The sequence below is a fragment of the Oncorhynchus tshawytscha genome, unplaced genomic scaffold (genome assembly GCF_018296145.1).
Source record: "Oncorhynchus tshawytscha isolate Ot180627B unplaced genomic scaffold, Otsh_v2.0 Un_contig_18787_pilon_pilon, whole genome shotgun sequence".
NCBI classification, from domain to species: domain Eukaryota; kingdom Metazoa; phylum Chordata; class Actinopteri; order Salmoniformes; family Salmonidae; genus Oncorhynchus; species Oncorhynchus tshawytscha.
Genome location: NW_024608193.1, coordinates 26695 through 50007, shown reverse-complemented (window position 1 = coordinate 50007; position 23313 = coordinate 26695). Strand labels below are relative to the sequence as shown.

At 40.4% G+C, this 23313-nt stretch overlaps 1 protein-coding gene and 1 long non-coding RNA gene across 3 annotated transcripts; one reads left to right on the top strand and one right to left on the bottom strand.

Annotated features, from left to right (window-relative positions):
• The first annotated feature begins 992 nt into the window (after positions 1–992).
• LOC112226259 (cytochrome P450 2K4) lies at positions 993–13085 on the top strand. Its single transcript, XM_042312933.1, is given in 10 exon segments — positions 993–1113; positions 1116–1243; positions 2718–2880; positions 4322–4471; positions 4670–4830; positions 5879–6058; positions 9513–9654; positions 11049–11233; positions 12247–12388; positions 12501–13085. Coding segments are annotated over 10 exon segments (1488 nt in total). The 5' UTR covers positions 993–1064; the 3' UTR covers positions 12689–13085.
• On the bottom strand, positions 12547–23279 carry LOC121843324. 2 transcript variants are annotated; one of them, XR_006081495.1, is made up of 3 exons: positions 21882–23279; positions 21315–21467; positions 12547–12684 (listed from the first exon to the last, which is right to left on the bottom strand). It is a non-coding gene; the product is annotated as an uncharacterized LOC121843324 (long non-coding RNA). The 2 variants fall into 2 exon arrangements; XR_006081494.1 differs by having other exon boundaries at positions 21315–21463; positions 21882–23278.
• Between the last annotated feature and the right edge of the window lie 34 nt (positions 23280–23313).

The window sequence follows — 23313 nt, the reverse complement described above, 5'->3', positions numbered from 1 at the left end:
GCTGCGCAGGGTACACTACTCCACTGCTTTGCCCTATGCTCTAGCTTGCATGGTTATTGGTGTGGAATTTTTGGGATCCTCTCTGAAGTTTTGGAGACTTCAAACTTCAATTTTGGAGACTTCAAAAGTGTCTGAGTCCCTAAACGGATTAACCAACCCCCAAAATCAACTCATCTCTTACGGTCTCATTTCGGCAAAAAAACGAATCTTGTTGTTTTGGAAAAGGAGGGAAGCGCCCTCTACCAAATTATGGCTCAGTGAATTGGCAAACACTGTACACTTAGAAAGAATTAGATATATTCTGAACAATAAATTATCAACATTTGATCAAATCTGTCAGCCTTTCCTCTCCTACATGGACGAGTCGGCGCTGTGAATTTGTACTTATTAATGGCATCTGCACTGAAGATAGTTTTACCAGACCATTTACCTGATCACCATTGACTCACACTAAACAAATAAAACATGAAATGTGGAACACCTTCAAGTGTCTAAAAAGTTATTATATATGATTGGAGATGTAAATATATGTCAATCAGTAATTTATTATCGTTTTTATATGATATGTATAGAGTTTTCAAAGTATATAGACAACAGAGGGGGATTTCTGAAGATCTTTAGTAACACAATCAAATCCCAAATATGATTAGATTTAACCTCATTCTATCTATGTAACCCCTCACAATCCATTGGGTGATGGAATAAAGTTTACATGTGTTAATCTGGTCTATAAATTCCATTTCGCGTATAAATGGAAAGAAAGACCAGGACACAAATCATATGGAGAGTTTGTCAATGACCTGCAGGTGAGATCATGTGAGTTTCACAATTATATGATATGTAGACAGACCTGCTGGAGTTGCATTGTTTAGCTCCTCCTCTGAGGTTGTAACATCCCTCTTCTCATCTTGCTCCAATAGGGTGGTGTGGGGAGGTTATACAAATAGCATTCATTGGAGTTCTGTTGTTGTGGAAGTTCTCTGAGCACACACACTTGTTCCATAACAGAGCATTAGTGTGTTGTATTTTTAGCCCAGTATAAGGTGTATGAGCTCAGTTTGAAGATGTCTCTTATAGAAGGTCTTCTACAGACATCAAGCACAGTGACACTGCTGGCTACCTCCGCTCCTCTGGTTCCAGCTCTGAGGAACAGGGGAAGGAGCCTCCAGGACCGAGGCCGCTGCCCCTGCTTGGTAACATGCTCCAGCTGGACCTCAAGAAGCCCTACTGCACTCTCTGCAAGGTAAGATGAAGTCATCCGTTGCTTTCAGAACAAAACATGTTGATGTTGATTTGATCTGTGAGATTTGATCTGTTTTATCTCACTTAGTTTTTTGCTATTTTACCAGGTTTGAAAAGTTCAGTAAGCAAACTGATGAATGAACTCTGGCACATTGTACATGCTTTTAGCTGGTTAATGTTGTTTTAATGTTTTATTCTGTAGTGTATTTCAATAGATATGTCCTGCCCAAGTAGCCTGGTCCCAGATGTTTTTTGTTGGGAACCAGGCTATGGACAAAATACTTTGTGACAGTGACCAATGTGTTGTAAGGAAAGAGATGAGGTCACTTTAGAATATTGAAAGTAAAGGGGACACCTGGTCATTTGTACAACTGAACTCATTCAACTGAAATGTGTCTTCCGCATTTAACCCAACCCCTCTGAATCAGAGAGGTGCGGGGGGCTGCCATAATCGACATCCACGTCTTCGGCGCCCGAGATGCACCCTAGGAATATCCCTTCAGGGATCTTGTTATAACAGACCTGGGTTCAAATACATAGTGTACTTAAGTATTTGACATTTTGTGTTTGAGTATTTTCTAATACACAGCCAAAAACAACTACATCAAATAAAAACAACAAGTAGTTGTAAATACATGCCACTTGTAACATAGGTGCAGTTAATGACTGGTGCAGTTAATGACATGACCAGACCTCTGACATGGAAACAAAAAATACTATCTGATGACTGATAACAGAAGAGTGATTTTTAAAGGGTAGGTAATCAAGGGAGTAATGAAGTCCAGGTGTGACTGATGATGAGTCGCAGGTGTGCGTAAAAATGGTTGCCATGTGTGCATAAAGATGGGTTGCCATAAAGATGGGTTGCCATGTAATGATGGTTGCCAGGTGTGCATAAAGATGGGTTGCCAGGTGTGCATAATGATGGGTTGCCAGGTGTGCATAATGATGGTTGCCAGGTGTGCATAATGATGGGATGGGTGCCAGGTGTGCATAATGATGGGTTGCCAGGTGTGCATAATGATGGGTGCCATGTGTAATGCATAAAAGATGGTTGCCAGGTGTGCATAATGATGGTTGCCAGGTGTGTATAAAGATGGGTTGCCATGTGTGCATAATGATGGGTTGCCAGGTGTGCATAAAGATGGGTTGCCAGGTGTGCATAAAGATGGGTTGCCAGGACCAGTGGTTAGTAGACCGGTGACATTGGGAGCGGGAGCTTGACACCAATACTTTCCAAATGTATTTCCAATAAAAAACTTTGTCTAAATACTAATTTTGTTAGTAATTAAATTACATTGACTGGTATTTGAACCTAGGTCTGACATCAACTGTAAACCACTGTCTTCACGCTTTTTCTTGACTGATACATGTTAAACAAGCTGTATGTGGTGTCCAGTTATGTGCTTTGTCATATAATATTATGAGACATAACTGAGTCTATGGTGTACTTTATGTAAACTTTATCTGTCCAGCTCTCCAAGAAATATGGTTCCATCTTCACGGTTCACTTTGGACCCAAGAAAGTTGTTGTTCTGGCAGGATACAAGACGGTTAAGCAGGCGCTGGTCAACCAGGCAGAGGACTTTGGGGACAGGGACATCACTCCTGTGTTCTATGATTTCAACCAAGGACATGGTAATGATATTTTACTCTTATGCTGGCTATGTCCCATTCTTAAAGGGATAGTTCACCCAAATGACAACCTGTCTTATTGATTTCCTTAATCTGTAACCAGTCTATGAACAAGCTAAAACAGCAATCCATGCGTTTGTTCTCCAATGTATGTGTTGGCCACAAATATGAGCATAGGATGAGTCAACAACATTGTGGGTATGAGTTAACAAATTATGAACTTTTAAAAGTGAGATTTCCACCTAACAGTTACTTTAAATAAACTTTATTGAGATACACAATCAATTTCAGACACTTTGAGATGAGTTGGAAATGAAATGCATTACATTCTGTTGAAAGTCTTATTCTAGCCTGGTGGAACAAGTCTGATTGCTGCATTCACCATTCTGTTTTACTGCATGTATATCAGCCTGCCCTTTATCCAATAGATTGGCGTTTGGAATAAGCCAGAAAATGTCTGGTCCAATCAGTGCCCTCGCAGAAACAGTGGTTGGGTTTAACAAACAATGTTGCCAAATACTGTGCTTGAATTAGGCTGTCCTCTGATTGGTTGAAAGTGATCCAATAGCTGACAAGTTCATTTTTAATAATACCACTCCTTTCTGACATTTGAGACTAGAATGGTGAATGTAAAGATCAGACTAGAATGGTGAATGCAGAGATCAGACTAGAATGGTGAATGCAGAGATCAGGCTAGAATGGTGAATGCAGAGATCAGGCTAGAATGGTGAATGTAAAGATCAGACTAGAATGGTAAATGCAGAGATCAGGCTAGAATGGTGAATGCAGAGATCAGGCTAGAATGGTGAATGCAGAGATCAGGCTAGAATGGTGAATGCAGAGATCAGGCTAGAATGGTGAATGCAGAGATCAGGACTAGAATGGTAAATGCAGAGATCAGGCTAGAATGGTAAATGCAGAGATCAGGCTAGAATGGTGAATGCAGAGATCAGGCTAGAATGGTGAATGCAGAGATCAGGCTAGAATGGTGAATGCAGAGATCAGGCTAGAATGGTGAATGCAGAGATCAGGCTAGAATGGTGAATGCAGAGATCAGGCTAGAATGGTGAATGCAGAGATCAGAGGCTAGAATGGTGAATGCAGAGATCAGGCTAGAATGGTGAATGCAGAGATCAGGCTAGAATGGTGAATGCAGAGATCAGGCTAGAATGGTGAATGCAGAGATCAGGCTAGAATGGTGAATGCAGAGATCAGGCTAGAATGGTGAATGCAGAGATCAGGCTGTCATCCTCTGCAAATAATATAAATGTCTAAAATAGTTATAGATGATCATGACCAGAAAGGATGCAGAGATACTTTGGCAGATTATGTATATATATATATATATGTGTACATGATCATTATTAAATGGCATATTATAGTAAATATAATTTATTAATATTACACTTTTAATTGTCATGGAAACAAACTACGTTCTCTACAGGGATTCTGTTTACCAATGGAGACTCATGGAAAGAGATGAGGCGCTTTGCCCTGACAAACCTTAGAGACTTTGGGATGGGCAAGAAAGGGAGTGAGGAGAAAATCTTAGAGGAAATCCCCTACCTGATTGAAGTGTTGGAAAAACATGAGGGTAAGAGAATCAGTATCTTTTCACTAGTAGTAGAAGTAGTATGATGTATTTATAGGGGATGCCTAGGCTTAATTGCCTGGTTAAAAATCAGGCTATTTTAAACCACATTATTAGTAAATAGCTAATTGGCTTGCTAAGTGATCGTGTGGGTTCTGGAAAGCTTATTTTGTAATTAATTAGATGTTTTGTCTATTACAGGTAAGGCATTTGACACAGCACAGCCTGTGCTTTATGCCGTCTCCAACATAATCTCGGCCATTGTCTACGGCAGCAGGTTTGAATACACTGACCCACTATTCACAGGCCTGGTGGACAGGGTCAATGAGAATGTTCACCTTATAGGTTCTGCATCAATGCAGGTAGTCTGCTTATTCAGACCATTATGTTTTTACTGTATTTTCTGAGTAAATAATGTCTGTCTCAGTGCAATCAATAAAACAAGGAAATAGAACACCTGTTATGAATTCTTGCAAATTAAAATGTTTTATTATATAAATTATATACAATATTCATGATGTATACATATAACATATCAAATAAAATCCTCATAGCCCAGTCCAAGCTCTTTGTCCTGGCACACCAATGGTGGAACCAGCTTCCCCCTGAAGCTAGGACAGCAGAGTCCCTGCCCATCTTCCGAAAGCCCCTGAAACTCTACCTCCTCAAAAAGTATCTTAAATAAACCCCTCGCCCCCACCCCCCCAAAAAAGTTCCTGAACAACAGGTTTCTAGCTCTGACTTTGCTGACTTTTTCCTCAAAACTACTTTGAGAAAAGTACACTTACTATGCCTGTGACATGTGAATTGTGAATCCCATAAGAGCCAAAATTGCTATATTTTGTACAATTAATTATATGAATTATTATATATAATATGGTTAAATAATCACTAGTGATGGGCACCGATATACAAAATTATATCACTATCAGTACCATTTTTGTGATTCCTTATCGTATCGGTTTGCATAAAATATTTTGCACCTGTGTATGTTCACTTTTCTGTTCACTTCCATGGCTCTTTGAAGTTCAGACAACTGTTAGCAGATTGTCCTTTGGGCCAGGCATGAATATTCTGGTATTATAATATTGTATTCATACTGGTTAGTTAGGGAGGCCTATATTATAGGACCATCAACAGGCAATTAATTAAATATGCTAAATTTAGAGCCTGTGAAGTCTGTTTGAGGGTTTTGTGTATGCAGGAAAATTAATGTGTTCTTTTTACAGAATAGTAAAAATAATAAACCGACATTACAATATGCCTTGCTCATATCGATATTGGTGCACACAACTAATAATTACATATTTATGTGCATCACATTTGTATTTAATGATCTAATCATAGTTGTGGTGTGTTATAATTAATATAATATTGTTTTATGTGTATTCTACCTGAATCTCTGTGTAGATGTACAACATGTTTCCCTGGTTGGGTCCGTGGATAAACAACCTGACACATCTGAAAAAGAATGTTGCTGATATGAAGATGGAGGTGACAGAGCTGGTGAGGGGCCTGAAGGAGACTCTGAACCCTCATATGTGTAGAGGCTTTGTGGACTCGTTCCTCGTCCGAAAGCAAACCCTGGAGGTATGAAGGCTTCATGCAGAATCTGCATCTCACTCATTCATAACAAAGTGTTTCATTAATATTGCTCAGTATGACTATACAGAATTAATCAATACGGTCAGAGGGGGTGTGGTATCTGGTCAATTTACCACAGCTAAGTGCAGTGCCTGTATACAGTCCTTGTATATTGGCCATATTCCACAAAACCCAGAGGTGCTTTGCTGGTGTTATAAACTTGATACCCACATAATTAGAACAGTAAATTAGTAATTTTGTGCCACACTAGTGGTATATTGTCTAAGTTACCAAGACATTCGGATAATCAGTATCCAGGAACCAAACTGCCGGGTTTATAATACTTATTACACCACCTTGTGGTTCACTTTACTGCTGAAAAACACAACTAACTTCAGTTGTCCAACACTAACATCCCACTGGGCACAGACATCAATTCAACATCTATTCGACGTTGATTCAACATAATTTAATTTAAATGATGTGGAAAATGTTGATTCAACCAGTTTGACTGAATGCCAGCTGAGGGAGGATAGAGTTTTCTCTGTATCAGTAGAATCACATGTAAACTCAGACTCAAACACTGAAACAGTTCCTCAAGCTGATTTAAAAGAATGTGTTGATTATCTGTTTTGTTTGCTTTTTTGTTATTTTCCATATTATGTCTATCTCTGATAAGCTACACAGGAAAGGGCTAAAAATAGCCCATATTATATTAACCATATAATTTTATTGGTACATTTGGATAGAAAACACTCTAAAGTTTCTAAAACTGTTCAAATTATGTCTGTGTATAACAGAACTGATATGGCAGGCGAAACCCAGAGGACAAACCATCCCAAAAAAAAAGAAATTCAGCCCACCACTATTTTCAATGGCTATCACTTTTATTATAAGTCCTCCCAGATTGCAGTTTCTAGGGCTTCCACTAGATGTCAACAGTCTTTAGAAAGAGTTTCATGCTGGGTTTTTGGAAAAAATGAGCCAGAAATTGTATTTTTTCTAGGTGGCTCCCATTTCGCTATAGTGTTTCCAAGCGTGTGGAAGAGAGCGCGTTCTTTGGTATTTTTCTCCGGTAAAGACAATAACGATTCTCCGTCTTAAATGTTATTGTTTATTTACGTATTAGGGTACCTAAGGTTTGATTATAAACGTTGTTTGACTTGTTTGGAAAAGTTTATTAGTAATGTTTGGGATTAATTTTGTATGCATTTTGATGGAGGGAAACTGGGTGGATTATTGACTGAAGCGTGCCAGCTAAACTGAGTTTTTATTGATATAAAGGACATTATCGAACAAAAGGACCATTTGTGATGTAACTACCGTCCCACCTGCCCATAAGATGTTTTAATATATGTAGCCTTAGAAATAAGGTCAATACAATTAATAACTTGCTAACATCAGATATGTATTCATATATTAGCCATTTATGAGACTCACGTCGATAATTCATTTGATACATCATTAGCAATACAATGATATAACATCTACAGAAGACACAGGAATGCATATGGGGGAGTTGTTGCTGTACATATTCAGAGCCATATCCCTGAAATGCTTATAGAGGATCTCGTGTTATTGCAGGTTCACCTGGCTCCTCTAAAGCCTATTTTAGTGTAGCTCCTATAGGCCACCAAGTTCTAACTGTCAGTATCCAGATAATGTGTGTGAAATTCTTGATGGGGGCTCCTGAGTGGCACAGAGGTCTAAGGCACTGCATCTCAGTGCTAGAGGCATCACTACAGACCCTGGTTCGATTCCAGGCTGTTTCACAACTGGCCTTGATTGGAGTCCCATTGGGCGACGCACAATTGGGCCAGCTTTGTTAGGGTTTGGCCGTGGTACGCGGTCATGGTTAATAATAATCAAAGATGGGACTAAAATAGTGTATGAGATCATAGAAATGATTTTCAAATCAAATTAAATTGTATGTCACATGCCGAATACAACCGGTATAGACCTTACAGTGAAATGCGTACTTACAAGCCCTTAATCAATAATGCAGTTTTAATTTTTTTTTTTTAAAAAACATTTTGCTGTGACTCTTATGTGGATGATGTTAAAAAATATGGTCTGATATGATTAATAAGGAGCATCCAGACGCTGCACTTGATGCATTTATGAAATTGCTTCTTCTAGTTATTGATAAGCATGTACCTTTTAAGAAACTGGCTCCATGGATTGTTGAGGAATTGAATAACTGTATAGTTGATAGAGATGGGGCAAAAGGAGTGGTTAATAAGTCTGGTTGCACATCTGACTGGCTGAAGGTGAGGTGAAGAAATTATTGTCGATCAATAATGACAAACCTCCTGGCATTGACAACTGTCATGTCTTTAATCTGAGCCAAGAGAAGTGTTTGTCCTCAGGCCTGCTTCTAACAGCCAACCTGTCAGCTTACTGGCAGCTCTTAGCAAACTGTTGGGAAAAATGGTGTTTGACCAAATACAATGCTATTTCTCTGTAAACAAATTAAGACTTTCAGAATGCTTATAGAGAAGGCCACTGAACATGCACTGGCACAGATGACTGATGATTGGTTTAAAGAAATGTATAATAAAAAGATTTCAGTGCAGCCTTTAATATTAGTGACCATAACGTGTTGAATAATCCTATGTGTCATGGCTTTTCAACCTCTGCCATATTGTGGATTCAGAGCTATCTATCTAATAGAACCCAAGGGGTTTTCTTTAATGGAAGCTTCTCTAATGTTAAACACGTAAAGTGTGGTGTACTGCATGGCAGCTCTCTTGGCCCTCTACTCTTTTCTATTTTTATCAATGACCTGCCACTGGCATTAAACAGAGCCTGTGGGCCCATGTATGCTGATGATTCAACCCGTCAGCAATCACAGCTAGTGAAATCACTGTAACACTAAACAAAGAGTTGCAGTCAGTTTGAGAATGGGTGGCCAGTAATAAACTGGTCCTGAACATATCCAAAATGAAGCATTGTATTGATACAAATCATTCCCTAAGTTCTGGACATCAGCTGAATCTGGTAATCAATGGTGTGGCTGAGGATATTAAATTACTTGGTGTTACTTTAGATTGTAAACTCTCATGGTCAGAACATATTGATTCAATGATTGTAAAGATTTGAAGAGGACTGTCCGTGGTAAATAGATGCTCTGCTTTTTTTCAATCAAATGTATTTATAAAGCCCTTCTTACATCAGCTGATGTCAAAGTGCTGTCAAGAAACCCAGCCTAAAACAGCAAGCAATGCAGGTGTAGAAGCACCACTCTCCACAAATCAAGCTCTAGTTTGATCTTATCTTAATTATTGTCCAGTCAAAAGAAGGGCCAACTTAAGCTGCCCAGAACAGCATGACACATTTATCTCTTCATTGTAATCAGAGGGCTAATATCAATACTATGCATGCCAGTTTCTCTTGGCTAAGAGTTGACGAAAGACGGACTGTACATAACTCATGTCATCTGAGGGTTTGTTTCTGTTAGGAATCTGGCAATATGGATTCTTTCTACCATGACGACAACCTGGTATTTAGTGTTGGTAACCTGTTTGGTGCTGGTACCGACACCACCGGGACAACCCTGCGCTGGGGTCTGCTGCTAATGGCCAAGTACCCCCATATACAGGGTAAGGATTGATATAAACACAAACACATGAATGCACACACACCACAGGAAGCTGCTGAGGGGAGGACGGCTCATAATAATGGCTGGAATGGAGGGGTATCAAAAATATTGAAACCATGTTTTCAATTCCATTCCAGCCATTATTATGAGCTCGTCCTCCCCAATTAATGTGCCACCTGTGACACACAGACATTAAACAGTAAAGCACTCAGGGTGTTACAAGTTATAAACATTGGCAAAGAGCCAGATTGAAGAATATATTATGAAACTAGACAAGGATGGCTTGGTTAATGAAGGTTAAACGTTAACTGAGGAACATCTTCCTCAGAACAGTCTCAAATTGTTGGTGCATGGACTCTAGAAGGTTTCGAAAGCATTCCAGAGATGCTGGCCCATGTTGAATCCAATGCTTTTGACAGTTGTCAAGTTGGCTGGATGTTCTTTGGGCGGTGGACTATTCTTGATACACACTGGAAACTGTTGAGTGTGAAAAACCCAGCTGCGTGTCAGTTCTTGACACATACCGATGCGCTTGGCACCTTCCCCATACCCCGTTCAAAGGCACTTAAATCTTTTGTCTTGCCCATTCACCCTCTGAATGGCACACATACACAATCCATGTCGCAAGACCCACTGGTTGACGCTTATTTATAAAACCCTCTTAAGCCTCACTCCCCCCTCTCTCAGATAACTACTGCAGCCGTCATCCTCCACATACAACAACCATTCTGCCAGTCACATTCTGTTAAAGGTCACCAAAGCGCATACATTCCTGGGTCGATCATCTTTTCAGTTCGCTGCAGCTAGCTGCGACTGGAACGAGCTGCGACTGGAACGAGCTGCAACAAACACTCAAACTGGACAGTTTTATCTCAATCTCTTCATTCAAAGACTCAATCATGGACAGTCTTACTGACAGTGGCTGCTCTGCGTGGTGTTGTTGTCTCTACCTTGCCCTTTGTGCTGTTGTCTGCCCAATAATGTTAGTACCATGTTATGTGCTGCTACCATGCTGTGTTGTCTTAGGTCTCTCTTTATGTAGTGTTGTGTTCTCTCGTCGTGGTGTGTGTTGTCCTATATTTATATTTAACTCATTTTTAATCCCAGTCCCTGTCCCTTCAGGAGGCCTTTTGGTAGGCCGTCATTGTAAATAAGAATTTGTTCTTAACTGGTTAATTAAAGTCTAAATTGTATTCAGGCTTAAAACTCCATTGTTAACCTGTCTCCTCCCCTTCATTTACACTGATTGAAGTGGATTTAACAAGAGACAGTAAGAGATCATAGCTTTCACCTGGTCAGTCTGTCATGGAAAGAAGAGCAGGTGTTTTTAAAGTTTTGTATTCTCAGTGTACATTTCATTGTAGTAACTCCAACTCTCCCTCCTTTCTGTCTCAGATCAGGTCCAGGAGGAGATCAGCAGCGTCATAGGAAGTCGTCAGCCCTTGGTAGAGGACAGGAAGAACCTGCCCTACACTGATGCAGTGATCCATGAGACCCAGAGACTGGCCAGCATTGCACCCATGGCCGTCCCTCACACCACCAGCCGAGATGTCACCTTCCAGGGATATTTCATTAAAAAGGTCAGATACCTGGATATCCAAATCACTGTTTATTTTGTGACCAACTTCATAGTCTTCTTTTTCCTGAAGGGAAGTTACAGATTCAAAAACAATAAAAGAAATGCATATAAATAGAAGCCCAATCCATTCCCCCTTCAGTCCCTATCCAACCCCGCATCCTCCTTCCCCACCTGGAAACCATGCCTCCCAACCCGCCTGTATAAATGTATGGTTGGGATTACAGGATGCCAAGGTCATATTTTTCAATTGTAATATGTGAGCTGGGAGTCGTGAAGCAAGTTCAGGGAGTTAATCAATAAACTAAACATAATACAAAACGAGAACAAACAATACACAGACATGAAACAGAAACAATGCCTGGGAAGGAACCAAAGGGAGTAATATATGGAAGGTAATCAGGCAGGTGATGGCGTCCAGGTGAGTCTGAGGTGCTGGTGCACGTAATGATGGTGACAGAAAGTGTGTGTATATAATAATGAGCTGCCTGGTGACCTAGTGCGCCGGAGAGGGAGTATACGTGACATCTATATTCTGTTCCAGTTAAATGATTGTTCAGATTGAATTAGATCTGTGGACCATACTGTTTAAATGGCTAGCTCAGAATATGAGCTTTCCAAAAGTTGTTTATATATTATAGAGATCAGTCCATTTGGGAGCCCAGATAGTGTATTTATAAATCTATCACTGGAAGGTTTGGTAGTTGGGTTTCGCAAGGGACTCTGTAGACCAGCAAAGCTGACTTTGGTAGTAAATATAGAAAAAAGGAGTTGTATGTATCTTTCAAATCTTGGAATGTTCTCAAACCATAACTGTCCATGATATCGGTAAGGATTCCACATTTGGGGGATGCAAAAAGACAGCATCCAGAGCACAACACATTATTGTGAAATATTGGAGTATGGGCATGCCATAAGTATATATAGCTGCCTGAAGTTGCAATCTATTCCTATTAAACAACATTTCATCACTTTTACTCTGAAAATAAGGGGTCCTATGCTTCACCCTTACTGCAGGGGACGTCTGTGATTCCTCTACTGACATCGGTCCTACAGGATGATAGCGAATGGGAGAGCCCCCACACCTTTAACCCCTCACACTTTCTGGATGAGCAGGGAGGATTTGTCAAGAGGGACGCCTTTATGGCCTTCTCTGCAGGTATATTAACTTCATTATATAACAAATTGTTTAATTGCAAGAAGTAGATCAATTCAGGTTGCCTTTTGGACAGACTTCATGCTATTTTCTGTATCTTTGGTCTCTCTCGCAGGTCGTAGGGTGTGTCTGGGGGAGGGTCTGGCCAGGATTGAGCTCTTCCTCTTCTTCACCTCCCTCCTGCAGCGCTTTCGTTTCTCTCCTCCTCCTGAAGTAACAGAGGATGATCTGGATCTCACACCATTACCGGGGTTCACCCTCCACCCTTCACCTCACCAGCTGTGTGCTGTGAGCCGGGTCTGAGATTTGAACATGAAAATATTAGTGGGGCAAAAACTCAATCAAAAAAGCTAAAATGCATCAAAATCACTACACATTAAATGTGCCATTATAAAAATTATCCCAGAAATGAGCTTGCGCGACACACAAACATTATTATATTTAGTTTATGATCGGTTCATAGGCACCTTCCAATATCTTTTACATTTAATTACACTGAAGACTACGGTTGTGGAACATATTTTTATAGAGTGAGGTCTATTTTACTTCATTTTCAGCATCGGTCTGCAGTATTGCTAAATTGCTAAGTATTGCTAAGAGTATTGGGACGCAGTCCAACACGTTCTGAGGGTAGTTGCATCCGCCTGTCTGTTAATAAGATATTCCTGTTAAGAATAAAGCAACAAAGTTTATAAAGCTTCTCCTTCGTTTCAATCATTGCATTGTAAGTTCCATGGGTTATTAAAACAGGGTGTTATCCTGTTTTAACAGTGTCTATTAAAACAGGATAAATCACTAGAATTCAAATGCTTTTTTGACAACACCCCTTTTGATTTGAACGAAACCTTCCATACATATTTGCCAATTGTAAAAGTGCTCAGAAAGTGACTTATTAAATAAATATTTTTATTCCCAAGAAATTTGACGACCTGGTTGTCGATAAACCAAAATACAAATGTATTTGTTGCTGGTATGTACTGCCCCCCCTGCTGCCATGACGGATGCTATTGGTGCTATATTTTGAATGTTTAACACCTGTTCTGTCCTCGGACTGGGTCATTTTAGGGGCTTTGAATCTGGATTAGCTATCCCTGGCTGCAAATCAATTTAAGTTTAATGCATAGATTTTTATCTTACTCAATTGATCTCAAAACCCACATGGCCCTGTTAACTCTTCATTGATTGAGTTAATTCTTACTAATAACCCCCATAAATATTTGTGTAGTGGAGTATTTGCATATGATCTCAGTGATAATTGTCCTATAGGATGTATTAGAGATACGACACGGCAAAACACTAATCATGGTTTAATTAAGAAACAGTTTTTAAAAATGTTTCTGCTGAAGGGTTTTTACATAACATGTTCTACTCTGATAAAACCACTGTCTCCTGTATTCCTGACCCTGAGTTGGCTCTAGAAAAGGTCTCCTCAATAAATCAATATATACACTACCGTTCAAACGTTTGGGGTCACTTAGAAATGTCCTTGTTTTTGAAAGAAAAGCACATTTTTGTCCATTAAAATAACATCAAATTAATCAGAAATACAGTGTAGACATTGTTAATGTTGTAAATAACTGTTGTAGCTGGAAACGGCTGATTTTTAATGGAATATCTACGTTGGCCCATTATCAGCAACCATCACTCCTGTGATCCAATGCCATGTGTTAGCTAATCCAAGTTTATAATTTTAAAAGGCTAATTGATCATTAGAAAACCCTTTTGCAATTGTTAGCACAACTGAAAACTGCTGTACTGATTAAAGAAGCAATATAACTGGCCTTCTTTAGACTAGTTGAGTATCTGGAGCATCAGCATTTGTGGGTTCGATTACAGGCTCAAAATGGACAGAAACAAAGACCTTTCTTCTGAAACTTGTCAGTTTATTCTTGTCCTGAGAAACGAAGGCTATTCCATGCAAGAAACTAAATATCTCGTACAACGCTGAGTACTTCTCCCTTCACAGAACAGCGCAAACTGGCTCTAACCAGAATAGAAAGGAGTGGGAGGCCCCCGGTGCACAACTGACCAAGAAGACAAGTACATTATTGTCTAGTTTGAGAAACAGACACCTCACAAGTCCTCAACTGGCAGCTTCATTAAATAGTACCCACAAAACACCAGTCTCAATGTCAACAGTGAAGAGGTGACCACGGGATGCTGGCCTTCTAGGCAGAGTTGCAAAGAAAAAGCCATATCTCAGACTGGCCAACAAAAAGAAAAGATTAAGATGGGCAAAAGAACAGACACTGGAAAGAGGAACTCTGCCTAGAAGGACGCATCCCGTTGTTGCCTCTTCACTGTTGACATTGAGACTGGTGTTTTGTGGGTACTATTTAATGAAGCTGCCAGTTGAAAACTTGTGAGGCGTCTGTTTCTCAAACTAGACACGAATGTACTTGTCTCTTGCCCAGTTGTGCACCGGGGCCTCTCACTCCTCTTTCTATTCTGGTTAGAGAATGGTACTGGTTAGAATGCTACTGTAAAAAAATATATATATTTCTTTAAAATCATTCAATAACTTTGTCTTAGCGGCGATAATATATTTTCATGCTAATTTTATCTTACCTGCAAGATGTTAGGTTGATCATTGTGGACAATATCAGATTTATTTTAAATACACAAACTATACATTTTGCAATTTTTTTTGGTATCACAACGCAGAAGTGTAAAATGTCTCCAGCTGTGTATTATAAAGTGCCTTCAGAAATTCAGACCCAATTTACTTTTTCCACATTGTTACGTTTCAGCAGTATTCTAAAATGGATTAAATGAATAAAAATCATCAATCTACACACACACAACCCCAGAATGACAACGCAAAAACAGGTTTTTAAACCAAACCGATACCTCATTTACATAAGTGTTCAGACCTTTTCTATAAGACTCTAAATGGAGTTTAAGTGCATCCTGTTTCCATTGATCATCTTTGATGTTTCTACATTTTGATTGGAGTCCACCTGTGGTAAATTCAATTGATTGGATATGATTTGGAAAGGCACACACCTGTCTATATTAAGGTCCCACAGTTGACAGTGCATGTCAGAGCAAAAACCAAGCCATGAGGTTGAAAGAATTGTCTGTAGAGCTCAGAGACAAATTTGTGTCAAGGCACAGAGACTATTTCTAGAGCTGGCCGCCCGACAAAACTAAGCAGTTGGGGGATAAGGACCTTGGTCAGGGAGGTGACCAAGAACCCGATGGTCACTCTGACAGAGCTCTGGAGATCCTCTGTGGAGATGGGAGAACCTTCCAGAAGGACTACCAGCTCTATAGCACTCTACTAATCAGGCATTTATGGTAGAGTGGCCAGACGGAAGCCACTCCTCAGTAAAAGGCACATGACAGTCCGCTTGGAGTTTGCGAAAGGCACCTAAAGACTCTCAGCCCATGAGAAACAACATTCTATTGTCTGATGAAACCAAGAATGAACTCTTTGGGGTGAATGCCAAAAGTCATGTCTGGAGGAAACTGGCACCATCCCTTCGGTGGGGATGTTTTTCAGAGGCAGGGACTGGGAGACTAGTCAGGATTGAGGGATAGATGAATAGAGCAAAGTACAGATCGATCCTTGATGAAAACCTGCTCCAGAACCCTCAGGACCTCCGACTGGGGCGAAGTTTCAACTTCCAACAGGACTACGAGCCTAAGCACACAGCCAAGACAACACAGGAGTGGCTTTGGGACAAGTCTCAATGTCCTTGAGTGGCCGAGCCAGAGCCCGGACTTGAACCCAATCTAACATCTCTGGAGAGACCTGAAAATAGCTGTACAGCAACGCTCCCCATCCAACCTGACAGTGCTTGAGAGGATCTTCAGAGAAGAATGGGAGAAACTCCCCAAATACAGGTGTTCCAAGCTTGTAGCATCATACCCAAGAAGACTCGAGGCTGTAATCTCTGCCAAAGGTGCTTCAACAAAGTACTGAGTACAGGGTCTGAATACTTATGTAAATGTGATATTTACGTTTTTAATATTTAAAAGGGGAGCGAGGAGAAAATATTTTCTGAACCTGTTTTTGTTTTTTCATTATGGGGTATTGTGTGTAGATTGAGGGGGAAAAAACGATTTAATCCATTTTAGAATGAGGCTGTAACCTAACAAAATATGGAAAAAGTCGAGGGGTCTGAATACTTTCCGAAGGCACCGCATATTTATATTGACTATGTTTCCAGTAGTAATAATAAAGAAAATGTGACTTGTTTTTCAGTGTTGGAGGCCACATTTTATATGTGAATAATTAAAACATGCACATAGTGGACCTTAGATAAGTTTGTAGACTTTATACACTCAAATAAGAATATCTACAAGACCTGGAGTTAAGACTGTGCTGAAATCGGATTATTGGTTATTGCACACAAAGTCTATTGTAGAAAACAAATTAATGAAAAATTCCTGCTGCATGTGCAGGCTAGGTAAGATTAAGAATGCTGCACTTTATATAAAGTGGTCTTATTTCTCAGATGCTGTATAATGAAAAGAACAGCTCCATTTGAAAAAGTAGACTAATATTTAATTTAACCAAGTGGGATTATCAGGGCTGTATTTACTAGGAACCATACAAAAGTAAACGGGCCAAAACTGGGCAGAACTAACGTGAATTTGTCCAATAAGAAACACTTGTTTTCCTTGCAAAACGTTTTCCATTTTACCTGATTTCACTAAATAAATTATATTATTTGAAAATGCAATTGACTACTCACCCTTTAATAAAAAATACTTTAAAACAAAAAAAATGATGCGGAAGCATTGCAAAATTCTCCAAATAGTTTAAAAGAGAGAGGAATGGAAATGTTTGTTGCTAATAGTAGGCAACTTGTTTTTACCTCCTTGCCATTCATTAGCCAAGTTACAATAAAAGTGTATTAACTTTTCTACACGAGTGCCTTTATATTTTTAAAGGGTTTGCTAATGCTTATACTACTAGAATCTTTGTTGCTTGTTTAACTGTTCATCACCATTTCAAAGAGCACCTATCATCTGACATAGATTGCCAGAGGCGCTCCTCCTCTGTTTTGTTAAATAGATCATTATTAGATGTGGTAATGATCTGTAGGAACTATACTGTTTAAACCTGCTAGAATGAGCCAGAATGTATTTCTGGATACCTAGCCACTCCTCTTCTGCTAAACATGAACCCTATAGAAGGCTGGGTCTACTTACAGTTGATGTCGGAAGTTTACAAACACCTTAGTCAAATACATTTGAACTCAGTTTTTCACAATTCCTGACATTTAATTCTAGTAAAAATTCCCTGTCTTAGGTCAGTTAGGATCACAACTTTATTTTACGAATGTGAAATGTCAGAATAATAGTAGAGTTTTTTATTTCAGCTTTTATTTCTTTCATCACATTCCCAGTGGGTCAGAAGTGTACATACACTCAATTAGTATTTGGTAGCATTGCCTTTAAATTGTTTAACTTGGGCCAAACGTGTCAGGTAGCCTTTCACAAGCTTCCCACAATTAATTGGGTGAATTTGGCCCATTCCTCCTGACAGAGCTGGTGTAACTGAGTCAGGTTTGTAGGTCTCCTTGCTCACACACGCTTTTTCAGTTCTGCCCAAAAATGTTCTATAGGATTGAGGTCAGGGATTTGTGATGGCCACTCCAATACCTTGACTTTGTTGTCCTTAAGCCATTTTGCCACGACTTTGGAAGTATGCTTGGGGTCATTGTCCATTTGGAAGACCCATTTGCGACCAAGCTTTAACTTCCTGACTGATGTCCTGAGATGTTGCTTCAATATATCCACATAATTTTCCTTCCTCATGCAGCCATCTATTTTGTGAAGTGCACCAGTCCCTCCTGCAGCAAAGCACCTCCACAACATGATGCTGCCACCCCCTTGCTTCACGGTTGGGATGGTGTTCTCCGGCCTGCAAGTCTCCCCCTTTTTCCTCCAAACACAACAATGGTCATTATGGGCAAACAGTTCTATTTTTGTTTCATCAGACCAGAGGACATTTCTTCAAAAAGTACGATATGCAGTTGCAAACCGTAGTCTGGCTTTTTTTATGGCGGTTTTGGAGCAGTGGCTTCTTCCTTGCTGGGTGGCCTTTCAGGTTATGTCGATATAGGACTCGTTTTACTGTGGATTGAGATACTTTTGTACCAGTTTCCTCTAGTATCTTCACAAGGTCCTTTACTGTTGTTCTGAGATTGATTTGCACTTTTCACACCAAAGTAAGTTCATCTCTAGGAGACAGAACACATCTTCTTCCTGAGCGGTATGATGGCTGCGTGGTCACATGGTGTTTATACTTGCGTACTATTGTTTGTACAGATGAATGTGGTACCTTCAGGCATTTGGAAATTGCTGACTTGTGGAGGAACCAGACTTGTGGTGGTCTACATTTTTTTTTCTGAAGTCTTGGCTGATTTCTTTTAATTTGCCCATGATATCAAGCAAAGAAGCACTGAGTTTGAAGGTAGGCCTTGAAATACACTGCTCAAAAAAATAAAGGGAACACTTAAACACAATGTAACTCCAAGTCAATCACACTTCTGTGAAATCAAACTGTCCACTTAGGAAGCAACACTGATTGACAATAAATTTCACATGCTGTTGTGCAAATGGAATAGACAACAGGTGGAAATTATAGGCAATTAGCAAGATACTCCCAATAAAGGAGTGGTTTTGCAGGTGGTGACCACAGACCACTTCTCAGTTCCTATGCTTCCTGGCTGATGTTTTGCTCCCTTTTGAATGCTGGCGGTGCTTTCACTCTAGTGGTAGCATGAGACGGAGTCTACAACCCACACAAGTGGCTCAGGTAGCGCAGCTCATCCAGGATGGCACATCAATGCGAGCTGTGGCAATAAGGTTTGCTGTGTCTGTCAGCGTAGTGTCCAGAGCATGGAGGCGCTACCAGGAGACAGGCCAGTACATCAGGAGACGTGGAGGAGGCCGTAGGAGGGCAACAAACCAGCAGCAGGACCGCTAACTCCGCCTTTGTGCAAGGTGGAGCAGGAGGAGCACTGCCAGAGCCCTGCAAAATGACCTCCAGCAGGCCACAAATGTGCATGTGTCTGCTCAAACGGTCAGAAACAGACTTCATGAGGGTGGTACGAGGGCCCGACGTCCACAGGTGGGGTTTGCGCTTACAGCCCAAAACCGTGCAGGACGTTTGGCATTTGCCAGAGAACACCAAGCTTGGCAAATTCGCCACTGGCGCCCTGTGCTCTTCACAGATGAAAGCAGGTTCACACTGAGCACATGTGACAGACGTGACAGAGTCTGGAGACGCCGTGGAGAACATTCTGCTGCCTGCAACATCCTCCAGCATGACCGGTTTGGCGGTGGGTCAGTCATGGTGTGGGGTGGCATTTCTTTGGGGGGCCGCACAGCCCTCCATGTGCTCGCCAGAGGTAGCCTGACTGCCATTAGGTACCGAGATGAGATCCTCAGACCCCTTGTGACCATATGCTGGTGCGGTTGGCCCTGGGTTCCTCCTAATGCAAGACAATGCTAGACCTCATGTGGCTGGAGTGTGTCAGCAGTTCCTGCAAGAGGAAGGCATTGATGCTATGGACTGGCCCGCCCGTTCCCCAGACCTGAATCCAATTGAGCACATCTGGGACATCATGTCTCGCTCCATCCACCAACGCCACGTTGCACCACAGACTGTCCAGGAGTTGGCGGATGCTTTAGTCCAGGTCTGGGAGGAGATCCCTCAGGAGACCATCCGCCACCTCATCAGGAGCAAGCCCAGGCGTTGTAGGGAGGTCATATAGGCACGTGGAGGCCACACACACTACTGAGCCTCATTTTGACTTGTTTTAAGGACATTACATCAAAGTTGGATCAGCCTGTAGTGTGGTTTTCCACTTTAATTTTGAGTGTGACTCCAAATCCAGAACTCCATGGGTTGATAAATTTGATTTCCATTGATAATTTGTGTGATTTTGTTGTCAGCACATTCAACTATGTAAAGAAAAAAGTATTTAATAAGAATATTTCATTCATTCAGATCTAGGATGTGCTATTTTAGTGTTCCCTTTATTTTTTTTAGCATATATATATATATATATATATATATATTTTATGGCTGCCTACTTTCTCTCCGTGAGCGGTACCAGTTATGAAAGGACACTTGAAACAAAGACTGCATTTACACAGGCAGCCCAATTCTGATCTTTTTCCACTATTTGGTCTTTTGGCCAATCAGATCAGCTCTTTTGCCAACAATTTGGCAAAAGACCAGAATTGGGCAGCCTGTGTAAACGCAGCCAAAAAGTCTTGCTTGAAGTAAAGTTGTTTACGAACTGTTCTCTAGCTGGCTGGTGGCTAATTTAATATTCTCCTTGTCCATTGATAAATTACAAATTACATTGAACCAATGTGCAATAGATGTTTAATTGCTGTCTGCGCTCAGTGGGAAGCAATCACTATGTAGAACATTCAACTAGAAGATTTCCTCAAAACTGTTAAAAGCTTAAAGTGGAATTGACAGCATTTTGCAACTTAAAATATTTGTAACACCTTTTTTAAATATTCTGACAAGCGAGTACTTAGATATGGTCATTTTTACATTATCATAAATGTATACAATGTTTGGGAATGACGTATATAGTAAGGCATTTGTGAAAATAATATAGCAATAGTCGGAAAGCGGCCGTGCGTTTGGACAATGAATAGACACTGCATTAAATAAAACCGAATAAAAACGTCTGTCCTGTCCAGGATCGGATTCTACACAGACCGGTGCTCCATAGCCAATCAGAGCTACAGTAGGCCTATATGCAAATAAGCCAGTTGCCACAAGGCCCGTGTTTCCAACTTAGCGACTTTGTCGCTATATTTAGCGAGTATTCAGAACCCTCTAGCGACAAATTTTCCAAAAAGCATCTAGCGGCAAATCTAGTGACTTTTTATAGAGTTATTGGAGACTTTTGGAGACTGACGCGAAAGCACGATTCGTTCTTACTCTTCTCAACGAGCAGCGGGTGCTGTCCCAAAGCACTCACAGGCGGTCCAGTCCTCGCGCAGCAGTCCCTCCCAACTGTAGTCAGAGCAGGAGATGCTCACCCCTCTGCGTCCAGACTGCAAATGAATCGCGCGTGCGCTGATCCCACCCTGGCTTACATTTGAAAAACAATGAACCTGAATTAGAGCCAGACTAGTTACCATCATTTTCTCACATTGCCATTGACATTTTATTCTATTGTCTCTTTTTGGTCCATTTAGATTGTATACAAAAACATGTAAAAAAAAAAAATTATGGTTAAAAATGTTCATGTTTTACTGTGACTTGTTGTAGATTCCTAAGTGGACCATAAAGTTCAAAACCAAACCAAATTAAATTAAGATGTTTTTTTTTTTAAAAATAAAAATAAGTAACTCTGCCAGTGTCTTTTTTGGGTCACTTGCCGGTCCCAAGCCCGGATAAAGGAGGAGGGTTGGAATTGTGACATAAAAATAAAAAAAAAACAAGACTCGACAGAAGAAAGTTCATTTGTAGTTCTAAACATATTTAGGGTGTTTTTTTACTCACCTTTTTGTCTCTCCCACGACCTTATTCCGCTCTCCTTCAGCGTCCATCACAATTATATGCACATGGCCAATTATGCAAATTATGTGATGACGTCATTTAGCGACTTCTAGCGACTTTTAGAACAGCCAATAGCTACTTTCCTTACTGAGGAGTTGGCAACACTGCAAGGGCCTGCAATCATTGACTTTGAACTTAACTATGTGTTTACTGGCAGTAGCAGCAGCACGACTTTAGATCATTTGAACACATTCGCCAAAAGCCACTGAATGGATTTCGGCAAAATTGTAAATAGCACAGGAGTCCTCTTACATTAGGGAACTAAACAATAATTTTGATCAAACAGCCATGAAACTGTATTTTCGCTCTCCCTCAATTACCTATGCACATCAACAACTAATGCTAGCCATAGTGAGATGAGCTAAAATCTAATGAGGGAACATTAGATAAACGCTCTCAAACTTTTTCAGCTGGTTGGCCGTCAAAATTGCCCTGATAAAAGTTGGGGAATAGTAGCCTGCTTGTCCTTCTGCAGCTTACCTGTCAATCCAAGCATGACCCTACCCACGTTTTGACAACGGAATGGGAACTGGCCTTCCCACCCTTTTGATCGATGCCAAATACATTTGACAACTAAGAGATATGCTAACTGGATAACAGTCGTTCAAGTTCAGCATAGCTAGCTAACCAAATAACAGCTGCAGCATCTCTAGCTGTAGCCAACGAAAAACAATGAGGGGGGAAAGCCGGTCACTCACCCACTCCTCCAATGAAATCACGAACCAGACATAGCCTATTTGTTTTTTGTTTTCTTCATGCATCTGCAACCCAAACTGAAATATGGGCTTTTATAATGTCCACTTATGTACATAGGATGCTGTCGCAATTTAGAATATTAAAACCAGAGATAAATAATATTATTCTAGCCGTGGTACTATGATTGCAGAGATGTGCACAATATGCTGCAACCAATATCAAAAAGTATTAACTCCAAATGTCAACTTAGCTTTGGATTGTTGTAACATTTAAACTTAAAACATGTTATTTCTTTTTTTGCACTGCAGCACTCCAAATACTGTATATTGTAGTTGAGTAGCCAGGTTACTGCTCAAATGTTGCTGTAATGGGCCTACATGTAACTCTTTTGTGTTTTGTTGAAGGTTTAGTTTTTTAGTTAATCATTGTCAAGCTTTAAAAACCCGAAGCCAGACTGCAACATTTGAGAAGCCTAGCCTGGACTGTGGCATGTCTGTCACTTCCCCCCACACTGCGCACTGTAAACCGGACACACCAATGTGAGCACATCGGGCTATAATTTCATAAAGTAAATCAAATCAAATTAAATTTATTTATATAGCCCTTCGTACATCAGCTGATATCTCAAAGTGCTGTACAGAAACCCAGCCTAAAACCCCAAACAGCAAGCAATGCAGGT